General features: G+C 44.5%; 1 protein-coding gene across 2 annotated transcripts in view; it reads right to left on the reverse strand.

Moving 5' to 3' along the window:
• LOC124554803 (plastin-2) overlaps positions 1 to 17,320 on the reverse strand; it is a 217,602-nt gene that overhangs the window by 124,042 nt on the left and 76,240 nt on the right. Inside the window, exons 1-2 of one of the 2 annotated variants that reach the window (XM_047128455.1) lie at positions 5,989 to 6,111; positions 2,224 to 2,388 (exon numbers count right to left, since the gene is read on the reverse strand). In XM_047128455.1, coding sequence (XP_046984411.1) covers positions 2,224 to 2,388; positions 5,989 to 6,057 — 234 coding nt within the window. In that variant the 5' untranslated portion in view covers positions 6,058 to 6,111. Of the gene's footprint in view, positions 1 to 2,223; positions 2,389 to 5,988; positions 6,112 to 17,320 lie in introns of those variants that run through there. The other variant, XM_047128456.1, reaches the window with a different exon arrangement.

A 17,320-nucleotide genomic window follows, 5' to 3' on the forward strand; every position in this document is an offset into this window, starting at 1 on the left:
CAATCTGCATTTGGATCCCACATCCTTTGTTCTTGTGCAGAAACGTGTGCAGTATACTGCGGCATCCACTTTCAATTAGCTACCACAAGAATTCAAAAATTCTAGCAGTAATTCACGTGCTTTCAAATCAAAAGCGAAGCATTTCCTCATGCATCAGTCCTCCTATGCCATCGAGGAGAGCCTTGAAAAATTAAGCTGTTTCTTATGTTATATTGTTGATTGCATTTACTTAAACTTATGACTTGTCTCTTTTTGGGTTCATAAACATTTTATTTTACCTGTTATTGCTTTTATATTGTTATTCATGTACTGGAACATTTTATGAGCTTGGAGATTTGCTGTTGAATTTGGTCCTATGGAACTACACATGTAAAATAAAAATGAACAGAAGTGCAAGAACTTGCAGGACTTTTTTCAAGACAGTGCTTATAATCATCTGACTTCTTTTCAGATTGTTTCACTTGCAGATGATTTATGCAATTTTTCTGGGCACTTCATGTTTCTAATCCAGAGTGCTACACATGTCAACACTTAGGTTCAGTCACGTCCGAGTCAAGTGAAGTATGTGATTACTTGTCTCTCAAGTTTCTCAAAATTTATGAACCATATAGGTATTCAGCTGCCGATGAATCTACAGCATCATTCAAGGGTGGTGTGTTATTCAAAATGCACAGAGGTTGAATTTAATAAGCATCTACCAGCCATACTTTGCTGAATTGTTTGTACTTTGTCACTTGGCATCCAGTCATAAATGTCATTTGGCACACAATTTGTGAAGTGAGAAACAAGCATTAACACTTTTACACTGGAATCCACCGTTTTCTACAAATACTGCACCTAAACTACAATTAAAAGATCAAAGCATCAATTCAGTGCGCACAAGGCAACTGAACGCTGTTTACAACCTCAGTCACCTTTCCTGCCGACTATAGGTGCCCAGTGACTCCCTATGACAATTCTTAAAACAATAAATGAACATCAAATACATAAGAAATCCAAAAAACATCATTTTCATTTTTCAAACCAGTGACTGGTATCATCTTTATATTTCTCCCACGAATTGTTCAATATACGAGGCCTGTTCAGAAAGTAAGCTCCGATTGATTGCCAAATTGAAACCACAGTGAACATCAGAAATGTTTTACTTGTAACAATTAGCTACACCTTTCAGCTACTTCTCTACGTTGTCGCCGTTCTGAGTTAGACTTTTGTCATAGCGTTGTACCAACTTTTCAATAGGCTCATCATAGAAGGCAGCCGCCAGTGCTTTCCGCCAATTCTCCACGCTGGCCTACACCTCGTTGTCTGTGTCAAAATGTTGTCTTCAAAGACAGCGGTTCATGTGGCCAGAGACGAAACTCAGGGGGAGACAATTGAGGACTGTATTGTGGGTAATCTAACATTTCCATTTGAAAACGATGCAGGAGCATCTTCATTGCCCCTGCAGAATGCGGCTGAGAATTGTCGTGAAGATGAAACAGCACGACAGTTATGTAATGTTAGCTGCATAGCTTCAGGCGAAATTTCTCACCAGGCCCTCGTACTTGGCGGCAGACACTATTTTCTAGACATCTTTATGCACTCACTGCGAGCTCAGAAATGAGAAGAGCGACGTGATGCTAACTGGGGTTATACTAGAGACACTACCCAACACATCTGTGCAAAGCTTTATCGGATTTTCATAGTCGTTTCCATTTCGCGACCGATCGGAGCTTACTTTCTGAACGCCCCTCGTATAACGCTAGAAATGACACTACAGTTATCAAGTAACCTCTCTTGGGTTCAAACTCCCACTATATCTTGTGCAAACTTTTACTTATTTATGAGCTGAAGTGGCCACAGAAAAATTGCATTACCTTTCATTATTTAGGTAAGTTACATGGTTAATTGAATTACAATTGATTTCAGGTCTTCCAGCAGATTTGCCTTATGAAACCACGAAGAGCAACCAGGGCACTAAATTGTGGTTAAGCATGGAGTAAAAGAACAATGTCACAGATGCATTTTTACGAAAAAATCTATCCACTTAAATCACAGGATCATAACTTGCATAACCAGGAATGAAATGTCACAACAGTCTGACTGGGAGGATACTTCTGCTTGTACCTGCCTACTGTCACAACTACATAGTATATCACTCTACATTGTAGCATTATTTTATGAACGACTTTCCACAAGCCACCTAATCACAGCAACAAACAAATAATAATGTTGTACAAATACCTTCTCAAATTCATCAAAGGAGAGGCGGCCAGAATGGTTAGAACCACGGCTGTTAAATTCTGCTATTATTTTTCTAACTTCCCATCCAGGAATTTTGAATCCACAAACCTCCAGGGCTTCTCGTAACTCTGACAAATCAATGAAACCGTCTCCATTTTTGTCGATCTGTAACAACAACAAACAATTATAAATCACTCAATGTACAAACCTTAACTTAATGATTGATTATATATCGTGTAATACTGTGTTTATTATCAAAACAAGAACAAGACAATAACACCGAAAGACAATGAAGCCAACTGTTACTAAGGCATAATGACAGTGAGATTAATCTAAGTGCCCCTCTACATTTTACTTGTTTTTGCCTACTTAAGTTTGGCTGCAAGTGTTTCAGAAATAAAGCACTTAGTTAATAATAATATGAAGGCAATATAGTTTCAAACCACAGACGGAATTTTAAATTTTTAAATTCTTTCTAAAAAGTCTGACTTATTTACATGCTTCTTGAAAAGTACATTTGTTATTTTATTAGCCTATTCTGAATGTTTCCAGCTATCTTCTGCTTATAAAACAGAAATCTTTCTGTAGTCCTGATTTTCAACGCCCATTATTTCTCCTTAAATAATAGGAAACCACATTTACCAAGGAAGTGAACTTAACCATGCTTTGAATACAGTAAACACAACAAATTTGTGGATGGTTCATAATTGTGTAAGCATGAAATGATTAGTATCGAAGTGCACTGCTTCTTAAGCATCCATGGCTAAACTCCAGTAGACAAAAACTAATGTTTTTCTGAACATTTTAAGTATATTTTGGTTAATGGATGAACTCAACTGTGAACTTTCACTCTGTCACAAGCCAGAAAGAAATGAACTTTAAGATGAGGTGACTTCCATTCAGAATTTCTCCTTCACCTTTTTTGAGAAAGTTTGGCCATTTATTATACAAAATGGAGTTTAAGTGCTGCTGAGCAGCCCTATCGGACACTTTCTGCCTGATCTGAATGATTGTGTCAAGCGTCACAATAGCATATAATTACACCAGTACAAAGAATACCTATTCCTGTTACACAATTACAGGTACATTTTATAGGGTTGCACTGTAGGGCTCATGAAGCTGAACAGCATTCATGGAGTGCTGCACATATGGATCACAATATAATTGTGTGCTGCCTATTTCACTGATGGTTCGTGGAACAGTAACGCATTCAAAGACCAGATTCTGGATGGCAACACATCAAAATTACTGTGACTGCCTTTTATGGTCTGCACTGGTTATCACAACACCATCTATGGAAGAGCTCTGGAATTATTTAATACCTGAAGCTTAAATGTGGGCCATCAGAAATCACTTTTTGGCAGAAGAATTTTAAGCTTGAGGTAGAAATTGCAGGTAAGTCAAAGTGCGGATGATGCAACTGTAACAATGGTAAGTTGGTATTTTATGCAGTCACGTAAAAATTCTGAAAATATCTGTTCAGATTATTACAGTCTTTAAGACAACAAGAGTTGTGTCACAGGACCCATCAATCATGTTTCAGCGGGTTTTCTGTGAAATTAACTTTATAGCCTTTTCACTTCCCTGAATTCCTTTCCTTTCCTTCGAAATAGTCGACCTTATTACAGTGTCACCTCATTATACTTTTTGCACAGTCTGCATTATCTTCAAGATGCATTTTTATACCTAACTAGTGGATACAATTTACAAGGAAAGTAGTAGTGCTTGACTAAATCCGAGTAATAATACTGACACCACATACATTTACACCTGGAAGAAAAAGTGAAATGACCACAGAGCGAACGTATCTGTGACACTACTGTCACAGAAAGAGTACTGGTTCAGAACGAAACACACAGGAAGCAATTAGAATTAGCCTTTTTAATGGCACTGCCTGAGTTATTCCACAATTTGCCCCAACTGATTTAGGAACATTTATTAAATCAGGTTGGTGAGGTATAGATTTGCCCGTGAGAGACAGAACGAGAGCAGAGAGCAAGAGATTCCTACCAACATGCCTAGAATTTGCTTGTGTAAAGGATTGCAGCAAGTCTCAGATACACTATCTGAGAAATTATTAGTATATAAAAATGAAGCTGAATATACTGTGTTTTATGAGTCATGAAATTAATTAAAAGATAATCTTTAAAAATGTGCAAAACCATGTCAAATCCATTAATTGTTTCTTCTAGTGTAGTTTGGTTAAAAGTAAAAAAATGGCTCTGAGCTCTATGGGACTCAACTGCTGAGGTCATTAGTCCCCTAGAACTTAGAACTAGTTAAACCTAACTAACCTAAGGACATCACAAACATCCATGCCCGAGGCAGGATTCGAACCTGCGACCGTAGCGGTCTTGCGGTTCCAGACTGCAGCGCCTTTAACTGCACGGCTACTTCGGTCGGCAGGTTAAAAAGTAAAGTTAAATACCCTATTTCAGCTAACTACACATAGGAGGCTTACACTGGAGTGCTATATTTAAAATCATCTGAAGATCAGCATCATCAGAGTAGTGAAGACACTCATCAGCTGCAGTTATCAGAAATTGTCTTCTTGTCCCCATTCTTTGGCATCATACAAAGTGGTTCAATATGCTAACCCAATTCTGAAGTCACATAAGACTTGCTTAGCTTGAACTCAAGCCACTAGAAGAATACATTTATTTCACAGACCTCACAAATGCTTCTCAGGATTCTAGCAATAACTTAATTTTAGGTTAATTGTCACAAATTTAATATTAAAAACTTTAATCTCTTTACAAACTGACTTCTGCATACACACTGAAAACTTGACAAATATTTCAGATGATACCACTATATGTTGAATAAGACAGCAGCATTAAAGCATCCAGTTTTTACAGAGACCTGTCTTGGAAGTGTGGTTATCCCATATTAACAAACATTTAAAGTTTAACTGGTTCATCCAATCCACCATTCGCTAAGGATTTTGAAGAACCTCCTACAATTCTGTCATTCTCCCTCAATGAACTGTGTATCAATTTCATATGAACTGTTCTTATCTAACATCCTCCCCAAAATTTTTCTCAGTAACTGACATTTTTTTTTTTACACACAACAATCAAAACTGAAGATTTAAAAGCACGAATACAAAAAGTAAGTAAATCAAAGTCTACATAAAAGTTGTACAAAACTGCTATAATGAGAAACACATTTACTTCAATTTGGTTATGAATAACAATGCTCTTTTTATAGTGGGAGTATACTGTTATTCAGGTTAATAACCACATTTTGACTGTCTTTTGCACAAGCCAAAATACATTATGTGACACAAAAATGTTACATCAATCATAGTGTCAAGCTCACTCTTAAAGGCTTTGGTGGATGATATAGGTTACTTAAAGTACAGTTATTTATCATACTGCACACATTCTGATTAACAGTGTTGAGTTGTTTTTCGTAGTAGTAAAGCTGATCTAGTCACATTGCAAAGAATGTTAGTGATGACCATGGTAAAACTAATATCTAGGAACCAGTGGCTGTGAGGAGGCTGAAGTGCAGTCCAAATTAAAACGATACCAAGTTTTAGTTCTGCCACACAACTTATATCAAGAACGAAACATGACTGTACCACATATAATCTGTGTGAGGAATAAATTTTAAACTGGTTCTGATGAACAACGGTCAATTAGTAAAGATGACTGAACCATCTGAAGGATTTTAACGACAACGTTATGTGAACGCATTTCCTGATCTGAGCCGAAAGGTTCCCACGCATTTTCCGTGCGCTGAGTAATAAAATTAACTCACGCGAGAAAAGAATTCGTACGCGTCTTCGTCTAGCTCGTCGAATATGGAAACGTAACCGTTGCTTTCCATCTTGCCCAACGAACTGCCATCTACCACCTATTTGCTTCTGAGACAGGTATTTCGTCCCGTGCTGATAACCACTTACGTAAGCTGATAAAGGCGACGTCACGATAGCAGATTTTGTACGGAATGCATCTTTCATATTTTTCCGTTATAGCTATGAACGATTAAAGACTGTCCCTTCCGCTGCCAACTTTAAGTGGAAATTAATTTGTTTGAGAAATAATTTGATTGTCGCCAGTACCACTACGAGAAATTACTGTTTCTCCCTAATTAGTAGGTGTTAATATATCGGCTAATTTATGAGAGGCTGTCTCAGTAGCCTACAAATCAAATTGTTATTCTCTCTACATATCTACGTAGATTACTGAAGATACATAGCATCAACCAGGAAAAATACATTTGCTAGAATCCACTGAATAATTTCAGTTACTGAAGACTAAATCAAATAATTTAGTAACCAGGGGAACTAAATTGGTTCTAACTTGATCATAAAATAAGTGATAAAATAGGAAAGCTATGAGTATACGCCAAAACTGGAGCCTCCACTAAAACGATTATGGGAAAAAAAAGACAGCAGCAGTCCAACTAACCATCTTGTGATTTATTTCTCGAACTTTTTCCGATGGCTTGGGACAATAATATTTCTGCTCCCGGTATTTTATTTATTTAGTTTACTACACTCCTCGAGTCATGTCACCGACTCACCTTATATATGGCTCCACGATTATTAGCCCAAACGCTGGAAGAAGAAATATTGCTGTCCCGGAAGCATGACTGAAAGATGACGGCATAACTGTCCATGTAGAAACACACAGATGACATAATACATCCAGATGTAAACATCTGAATTAACATGATTAAAATAATGTGCTCCGATTCATTGCTAAACGGACGCGTATAGCGTGCATAATTATTTTCAGGAGAAATGCGCATCATTCGTCATGCAGTGCTAGCTAGACTCCTTTCCGCCAGCAATGATAGGGGACGGTATCTGCATCGGATTGCACAGGCGCTCACGAATGCTCGAAAATGTTGAAGGGAGTAGTACATGTTCAATTAGGAGCAGTCTAACAAGACGCGAGCTGGTCGAACTGTAGGGTCGCGCTGCAGCCGCTATATTGCACACGACTGGATCCCCGACCGCTGTTAGCAAAGTGTAAACAGTGAAAAGTGAAAAATTAATTTCGTGTGCATAAATATATATTCCTAAGACGCACGCATTGTGTACAACGTCGGAAGATAGCTACAAACACATTTTTAAAGCTTCCTCACATAGTAAACTGTGCAGCTAGAAAGCAGAGGCATTTAGCTAGCTAGGCATTTGCAGTAAGCTGCAAATCTTATCGCCGGAAGAAATTAAGGGAGAAACCTTGCTAATTCTGGAACCAGTCAGCCTACAGCAAAATGCGAGAGCCCAGCAAATGCTAAGGCGGTGCTAGTGGAAACTCGCTAAGACAAACGACTACGCATTTTGTGAACGGTTGTGCGAAAATATGCAGAAACTAGTGAACTGAAAATTTTTTGTTCCTAACAACTTCCACTATGTATGCAGGGGAATTTTTTTGGTAACGTATAGAGGAAAATATTTATTACTGTACAAACTCGTCTGTAACTACTGTGATCACCAATCCTACAAAAAGGGTTCTTGCAGCTGACTATTTACGATCATTTTGAAGTACTGCGAAAACCGATGTTCTCTACGAGAAATGTTCTCAAAAATTACTAACCTTACACCATCCCATCTACAAGCATTTCCAGAAACGACTCGTGCAATTATCAGTGTCCATCCATTCTATCTGGTCGAATCATTGTGTTCTTTATTAGCCATTTTTTTCTAATTAAAGCGTTCCAGGACAGCTTCATTCCTAGCTCCACATCTACACAGATACTCTGCAAATCACATTTAAGTGCCTGGCACAGGATTCACAATTCTGTTATTCCACCTTCACAATTATCTCTTATTCCAATCTCATATACTGCGCGGAAAGAACGAACACTTATCTTTCAGTACGAGCTCTGACTTCCCTATTTTATCATGGCGGTCGTTTCTTCCTATGTAGGTCGGCGTCAACAAAATACTTTCGTATTCGGAGTAGAAAGCTGGCGATTGGAATTTCGTGAGAAGATTCCTCAGCAGCGAAAAACGCCTTTGTTTTAATGATTTCCATTCCAAATCCTGTATCACTACAGTGACACACTCCCGTATTTCGCGATAATACAAAACGTGCTGCCCTTTTTTGCACTTTTTCAATGTACACTGTCAATTCTATTAGGTAAGGGTCCCACTCTGCGCAGCAGTATTCTAAAAAGAGAACGAACAACCGTGGTGTAGGCAGTCTCCTTCGATCTGTTACGCTTCGTAAGAGTCCTGCCAACACAACACAATCTTTGGTTAGCCTTCCCCACAACATTTTCTGTGTGTTCCTTCCCATGTTAAGTTGTTCGTAATTGTAATTCCTAAGTATTTAGTTGAATTTACGGCCTTTATATTTGACTGCTTTATCGTGTAACCGAAGTTTAACGGATTCCTTTTAGCACTCATGTGGATGACCTCGCTTTTCGTTATTTAGGGTCAACTGCCAATTTTCGCACCATACACATATCTTTTATAAATCGTTTTGCAAGTTGTTTTGATTTTCTGATGACTTTACTAGTCAATAAACGACAGCGCCATCTGCAAACAATCAACCCATCCGATCTTTTTAGTCTCCTGTAAACACATTTATACAGCCACTGATCGAAGCTGCTGCCGCCGCTGCACATATAGCCGATGAGGCGTTGTCAGATAAAAGTAGCGGCAACGAGTCCGGTAACCCAAGATTTCGTCGCTGGGCAGTCAAAGTGGGACAGTGCACCAGAATATGGGCCACTGTCAACCGGGCGCCGCACTGACACTCAGGCGGGTCTTCACGGCGCAGGAGGTAACCGTGGGTCGCCAAATGGCTCTGACAAGGGAACCTCCCCATCGCACCCCCCTCAGATTTAGTTATAAGTTGGCACAGTGGATAGGCCTTGATAAACTGAACACAGATCAATTGAGAAAACAGGAAGAAGTTGTGTGGAACTGAAAAAATAAGCAAAATACACAAACCGAGTAGTCCATGGGCCACATAAGCAACATATTGGAGACCGGCAGCTCAGGAGCGCCGTGGTCCCGTGGTAGCGTGAGCAGCTGCAGAAGGAGAGGTCCTTGGTTCAAGTCTTCCCTCGAGTGAAAATTTTACTTTCTTTATTTTTGCATAGTTATTATGTGTCCGTTCGGTCATTAACGTCTCTGTTCACTGAAATAAGTTTAGTGTGTGTGTTTTGCGACCGCATCGCAAAACTGTGCGATTAGTAGACGAAAGGACGTGCCTCTCCAATGGGAACCGAAAACATTTGATCGCAAGGTCATAGGTCAATCGATTCCTCCACAGGAAAACACATCTGATATATTCTATACGACACTGGTGACGGCATGTGCGTCACATAACAGGAATATGTTGTCGACCAACCAAACTTGTACACTTGGCGAATGGGTAAAAAGATTCTTCTACCTTGCCCGATTTATGTTTTCTTGTGAATGTGATAATCACTCCCAAAAAAAGTGATGAAAACATAAGAGTTTGTCACATAAACTGAAAATAAAAAATTAAACTTTTCACTCGATGGAAGATTTGAACCAAGGTCCTTTCGTTCTGCAGCTGCTCACGTTACCACGAGACCACGGCGCTCCTGCGCTTCCAGTGTCTTTGATGTTGTGTATCTTCCCATGAACTACTCAGTTTGTATATTTTGCTTATTTTTTCACAGTTCCACACAACTTCTGTTTTCTCGATTGATCTGTGTTCAGTTTTTCAAGGTCTATCCACTGTGCCAACTTATAACTAAATCTGAGGGGGGTGCGATGGGGAGGTTCCCTTGTGAGCACTATGGGACTTAACTGCTGAGGTCATCAGTCCCCCAGAACTTAGAACTACTTAAACCAACTAACCTAAGGACATCACACACATCCATGCGCGAGGCAGGATTCGAACCTGCGACCGTAGCGGTCGCGCGGTTCCAGACTGTAGCGCCTAGAACCGCTTGGCCACTTCGGCCGGCCGTGGGTCGCCAAAGCGTGGCCAATGTGGAGCAGGCAGAGGACAACTGATTCCCTGCGAGAGGCCCACATGGAAGACATTCGTAAGTCTCCTTAATGACACGCTGTTTGTTGTGTGTACTGTCATGCTATTCCGTCTCCCAAAGCCGAAAAACTCTTCGGCCTAAGTCAGAACGCAGGTTCAGAGATACCAATCTCCAGAAGCGGTTTCCATGTAGCTTGTTTGGCTAGCCTGTCGACAAGTTCGTTGCCTGGGATGTAGACGTGTCATGGGGTCCACATAAATACCACTGAACGGCGGGACCGGTCCTGGGCATCGACGGACTCCTGGATGGACGCTTCTAAAGTATGGCGAGGGTAGCACTGGTCGATAGCTTGTAGGCTGCTCAAGGAGTCAGTACACAGAAGAAACTATTCCCCGCGGCATGAACGGATATACTGAAGCGCATGAGATGGCCACCAGCTCTGCAGTGAATACAATGCAGCCAGCGGGCAAGGAATGCTGTTCAAAATGGCCTTTGTGGACGTAGGCGAAGCCAACATGACCTTCAGCCATTGAACCGTCGGTGTAAACGGCTTCAGAGCACCTGAACACGTCAAGAATTGAGAGGAAGTGACAGTGGGGAGTGGCAAGTGTAACTGAGTCCTTAGGGTCATGCGAAAGGTCCACACGAATCTGCGGCCTATATATATATATGGTTTATATATACACGAGAGAGAGAGAGAGAGAGAGAGAGAGAGAGAGAGAGAGAGAGAGAGACGGAGACGACGTTAGTCAGCCGTTGTGCATCACAGAGACATTTACCAGACATTTTAAGACAGTACAAGAAGATTAAGACTATTTTACTTCTGTCATGTACGTTTCGTGAAACTACCACAACGAAAAGTCAGAAAAATTAGAAGTAATAGGGAGGGTTACCAACCATCATTGTACCCACACAAGTGGGAGTGGAATAGGGAAGAAGGGTTGGTGTGGGAGGGAGGGAGGGAAGGGATATAGTGGTACCAGGAGTACCCTCTGCCACATGCCGTAAGGTGGCTTTTTTTTTTTTTTTTTTTTGTTTGTGGTTTTAGGGCGCAAAACTTCTATGGTCATTAGCGCCCAGCCCGTGACGTAGAAAACAGGAAAAAAACGAAATTTAAAATCAGCAGCAATGGAAACAAAGTCAGAAAATTTGAGAAACTAAAGGCAGAAGGAATGCTTAAAAGTCCACTATAGAAAGGGGTTGGTTGTCCCCCAAAAAAAAGCTTCAAATGACTGACGTCATTTCACTGTCACTAATAAACTGTAGAACGCGGTCAGCTGAGCGCGTGTCATCTGCTAAAATCGACGATAGATCAGGCGATAGCTGTAGACGGGAGCGTAACGGATTAAAATAGGGGCATTCAATTAAAAGGTGTCTGACCGTCCACAGCTGAGAGCAGTGGGGACAGAGTGGGGGAGGATCACCGCTTAAGAGATGTCGATGACTAAAAAGACAGTGCCCTATCCGGAGTCGAGCTAAAATTACCTCCTCCCGACGACGCGTTCGGGAGGAAGAGGTCCAAGCGCAAGGAAGGGCTTTCACTTCCCGCAATTTATTGTGGGGAAGTGTTGACCAATGCGCATGCCATAAATGAGTGACTTGGCGACATAAACCGCTCCGTAGATCGGTAAACGGAAGAGACTGAAGAGCTGGCCGAGGAAGAGAGACTGCAGCCTTGGCCGCTATATCGGCCGCCTCATTTCCACAGATACCAGCGTGTCCCGGGAGCCAGAGGAACGCCACTGAGACGCCCCCCAGGTGGAGCAAGCGCAGACAGTCCTGAATCCGGTGGACCAGAGGGTGCACAGGGTAAAGAGCTTGGAGACTTAGGAGAGAGCTGAGAGAATCGGAGCAGATTACGTACTGTATCCGCTGATGGCGGCGGATGTAGTGGACAGCCTGGAGAACAGCGTAAAGCTCCGCAGTATAGACCGAACACTGGTCGGGAAGCCGAAAGTGATTTGGGGTGTCGCCAACAATATAGGCACTCCCTACACCTAACGATGTTTTCGAGCCATCGGTGTAAATAAATGTGGCTTCCGTCATTTGTGCACATAGAGCAGCAAATGCCCGACGGTAAACAAGTGTAGGGGTACCATCCTTGGGAAATTGACATAGGTCTCTGAGCAAGTCGATCCGGGGACGGTGCCAAGGCGGTGCTGTACCCCAAGTTGTCAAGAAGGTTTTAGGAAAGCGGAAGGAAAGAGAATGGAGCAGTTGACGGAAGCGGACTCCCGGGGGTAGTAGGGAGGAGGAGCGGCCTGAATACCAGACATCAAAGGAGGCGTCGAAAAAAAGGTTATGGGCTGGATTAGCAGGCATGGAAGACAGATGGCTAGCATAACGACTCAGAAGGATTGCCCGCCGATTGGGCAGCGGAGGTTCAGCAGTCTCAGCATAAAGGCTTTCCACAGGGCTGGTGTAAAAAGCTCCAGACACTAAACGTAATCCACGGTGGTGGATAGAGTCGAGTCGCCGAAGAATAGACGGCCGAGCAGAGGAGTAGACTATGCTTCCATAATCCAATTTCGAGCGCACTAAGGCGCGATAGAGGCGGAGAAGGACCACTCGGTCCGCTCCCCAAGAGGTACCATTCAGGACACGGAGGGTGTTAAGGGAACGCAGACAGCGAGCCGAAAGATAGGAAACGTGGGAGGACCAGCACAGTTTTCTGTCAAACATAAGACCCAAGAATTTAGCGACGTCGGAAAACGGAAGGTTGACAGGGCCTAGATGTAAGGAGGGCGGAAGAAACTCCTTACGTCGCCAAAAATTAACACAAACGGTCTTACTGGGTGAGAAACGGAAGCCGGTTTCGATGCTCCACGAGTGGAGGCGATCGAGACATCCTTGAAGACGTCTTTCAAGAAGGCTGGTCCGTTGAGAGCTGTAGTAGATCGCAAAATCGTCCACAAAGAGGGAGCCCGAGACATCAGGAAGGAGACAATCCATAATTGGATTAATGGCGATGGCAAACAGTACAACACTCAGCACGGAGCCCTGGGGTACCCCGTTTTCTTGGGAGAAAGTACGTGAGAGAGTAGTGTTCACCCGCACCCTAAATGTGCGCTCTGCCATAAATTCGCGAAGAAAAAGGGGCAGCCGGCCTCTAAAGCCCCAAGAGAACAGTGTACGGAGGATGCCTGTCCTCCAACAGGTATCGTACGCTCTCTCCAGATCAAAAAATATTGCTACCGTTTGGCGTTTCCGGAGAAAATTGTTCATGATATAAGTGGAGAGAGCAACAAGATGGTCAACAGCAGAACGATGCTTTCGGAATCCGCATTGGGCAGGTGTTAAAAGACTGCGGGACTCCAGCCACCAAGCTAAACGGTAATTCACCATACGCTCCAAAACCTTACAGACACTACTCGTGAGAGAAATGGGGCGATAGCTAGAGGGGAGATGTTTGTCCTTTCCAGGTTTCGGAACGGGAACGACAATAGCTTCCCGCCATCGCCTGGGAAAGGTACTGTCGGTCCAAATTCGATTATAAAGGCGAAGGAGGTAACGCAGGCTATGGGTTGATAAATGCAGCAACATTTGGACATGGATACCATCCGGTCCTGGGGCGGAGGAGCGAGAAGAAGAGAGTGCATGTTGGAGTTCGCGCATGGAGAAAACAGTATTGTAGCTTTCGCGATTTTGAGAGGAGAAAGCAAGATGTCGCACTTCCGCTGCACGTTTCTTCGGGAGAAACGCCGGCGGGTAATTTGAAGAGCTCGAAATCTCAGCAAAGTGCTGACCCAATGAGTTAGAAATTGCGACGGGGTCCACTAAGGTATCATGCGCGACAGTGAGCCCAGAGACCGGGGAGAAACTAGGCGCGCCTGAGAACCGTCGAAGCCGACTCCAAACTTCCGAGGAGGGAGTGAAGTTGTTAAATGAGCTAGTAAAGAATTTCCAGCTTGCCTTCTTGCTATCGCGGATGACGCGACGGCATCGCGCACGGAGCTGCTTATATCGGATACAGTTGGACAAAGTTGGATGGTGACGGAAAATGCGAAGAGCACGTCGCCGCTCACGTATTGCGGCACGGCATGTCTCGTTCCACCAAGGGACTGGAGGGCGCCGGGGCAATTCGGAGGTGCGTGGTATTGAACGTTCCGCAGCTGTGAGAATAACGTCGGTAAAATGTGTGACCTCATCGTCGACGCTGGGAAAGCGACGGTCATCGAATGTCGCTAGAGACGAAAAAAGTGTCCAATCGGCTTGGGCAAACTTCCAGCGTCGCGAGCGCATATATGGCAGTTGAGGCTGCAGTCGAAGAACACATGGAAAGTGGTCACTCGAGTGTGTATCATCAAGGGCGAACCATTCGAAGCGCCGAGCTAGCGGAACAGTACCGACCGCAAGGTCCAAATGGGATAAATTTGCCGTGGAGGCAGACAAAAATGTGGGGACCCCAGTGTTGAGGCAGACTAGATCCGCTTGGTGGAAGACGTCTAGCAATAGTGAGCCACGTGGACAAGGATGTGGAGATCCCCAAAGCGGGTGGTGGGCATTGAAGTCCCCAACCAGCAAATAGGGGGGTGGAAGCTGATCAAGAAGATGAAGGAGATCAGCTCGTGCCATTGGTGTAGACGATGGAATGTATACCGTACAAAGAGAGAACGTGTATCCAGAAAGGGAAAGACGGACGGCGACAGCTTGGAAGGAAGTGTTTAAGGGGATTGGGTGATAATGGAGAGTATCATGGAGCAGAATCATGAGTCCTCCATGGGCTGGAGTGCCTTCAACAGAGGGGAGGTCATATCGGACGGACTGAAAATGAGGGAGAACAAAGCGGTCATGGGGACGCAGCTTTGTTTCCTGAAGACAAAAGATGACCGGCGAGTAGGATCGTAAGAGGATCGACAATTCCTCCCGATTGGCGCGAATGCCGCGGATATTCCAGTGGATAATGGACATAGGGTGAACAGAAATGGAGGAACGTCACCAAGGGTGCTGTCAACTCAACGACTGCTCAGAGCTTGCGACCGACAGGATGGAATGGCATTCAGTCGAAGGCAGAAGATCCTGATCCATAGGTTGGTCAGGAGCAGCTCCTGCCACCAACGATCGGCCAGTTGACCGGCCACCAACAGTGCGCCTCGGCGACACAGAAGATGGCCGAGGGCGATTTCCGCCAGGTGGTGCTGTAGATGGGACACGCCTTGGCGGAGAAGGAGAGGAACTGTGTTTCTTCATAGCCTTCTTGGAGGTATGTTTAGATGAAGGAGGAACCGATGGTTGTGAAGTTGCAGAACGTAAAAACTCTTCACGAGAATGCTCTTTTTTGGAAGACTTGGCGTCTGACTTTTGGGCTCGAGATTTAGCAGAACCCGACGAAGGGTGAGCCATAGAGTGGGCAGGCGAAAGAGGTGAGGTTGAACGGGCGATCTTTGCGCTGGCCGATCTGACGACCGTGGTACTAAATGTGAGATCGCAAGTCTGCGTGGCCGCCTCCTTTGTTGGCCGAGGAGAAGCAAGGACAGCGCTGTATTTTCCTTTCTGAGGCACGGTGGGCTGTCGACTGGCGAGTAACTTTCGAGCAGCAAAGGTCGACACCTTTTCCTTCACTCTTATTTCCTGGATCAGCTTTTCGTCCTTAAAAACAGGGCAATCTCGAGAGGAAGCAGCGTGGTCACTCATACAGTTGATGCAGCGAGGGGATGGAGGTGGACAAGCACCCTCATGGGCATCCCTGCCACACGTAACACATTTGGCCGGATTGGAACAGGACTGGCTGGTGTGATTGAACCGCTGACATCGATAGCAACGCGTAGGGTTTGGGATATAAGGGCGAACGGAAATTATCTCATAGCCTGCTTTGATTTTTGATGGGAGTTGAACTTTGTCAAATGTCAAGAAGACAGTGCGGGTTGGAATGATGTTCGAGTCAACCCTTTTCATAACCCGATGAACAGCGGTGACGCCCTCCCGATGAACAGCGGTGACGCCCTGGTCAGACAGGTAGTGCTGAATTTCTTCGTCAGACAATCCATCGAGGGAGCGTGTATAAACGACTCCACGCGAGGAATTTAAGGTACGGTGCGGTTCCACCCGGACAGGGAAGGTGTGGAGCAGAGAAGTACGCAGCAATTTTTGAGCCTGGAGGGCACTGTGTGTTTCCAACAACAGGGTGCCATTCCGTAGTCTGGAACAAGACTTTACAGGACCCGCAATTGCGTCGACACCTTTCTGAATAATGAAAGGGTTGACCGTGGAAAAGTCGTGACCTTCGTCAGACCGAGAAACAACAAGGAACTGTGGCAACGATGGAAGAACCGTCTGTGGCTGAGACTCAGTGAACTTACGTTTGTGAGCAGACATAGTGGAAGGTGAGGAAACCATTGCGGAAGAATCCCCCATGATTACCGGCGTCTCCGATGGCGCGCTCCTCCCTTGTGGGGGCCCTCACCGAGGGCACACCCGCCTTAGGTGATTGTTCACACCTCAGGTCACACCTCCCGACAAACGGACGGAGGGACCAATCGGCACTTTCGGAAGGTATCAGCTCGGGTAATCACCCCTCCCTGGGCCTGGCCTTTACCAGGGGGTACGTACGTGTCCTACCTGTCTACCCGGGGCGGGGAATTACGCGTTACCCCGTCACCGGCTACGCATGGAAGTGCGTGGGTCGGCCTTCAGACACGCACAGGGAGGAAGAAAGAGAAAGGGAAAGGGAAAGGGAAAGGAAAGAAGAGGGGGTCTCAAACGCCGCAGCGGAGAAAAGGGTAAAGAGAAGAGGTAAGGAAAGGAGATGGACAAAGGAAGGAAGAAGACATACAAGCAAGGAAGAAGAAGAATGCGGTACATTTACAAGCGTCCGTCTCCGGACGTAGGCGCAAACCATACTCCCAGAGGGGGAGAAAGTGAAGGAATCAGCCAGAGGTGGGGGGGGGGGGGGGGGTGAAGACAGGGGATGGGGAAGGATGCGGAAAGGGAAGGTATGCAGCCCGGAAAGGAAGGAAGGCCACATTAGCTCGGGGCCCCGTGCTCGCTACGCACGTATCCACAAAAGAGTTGTGGATCCCCTGGGGGGGTAAGGTGGCTTGTGTAGTTTAGACATAATGATATCACGGTGTAATAATCCCACAGAACAACCTAGCTGGATAGCTGTGTGGGTCACGTGCCGCTCTCTGGACAGGGATGCTCGCCGACCATGGATCGAATCCGC

Source organism: Schistocerca americana, chromosome X, assembly GCF_021461395.2.
Source record: "Schistocerca americana isolate TAMUIC-IGC-003095 chromosome X, iqSchAmer2.1, whole genome shotgun sequence".
Taxonomy (NCBI): Eukaryota; Metazoa; Arthropoda; class Insecta; order Orthoptera; family Acrididae; genus Schistocerca; species Schistocerca americana.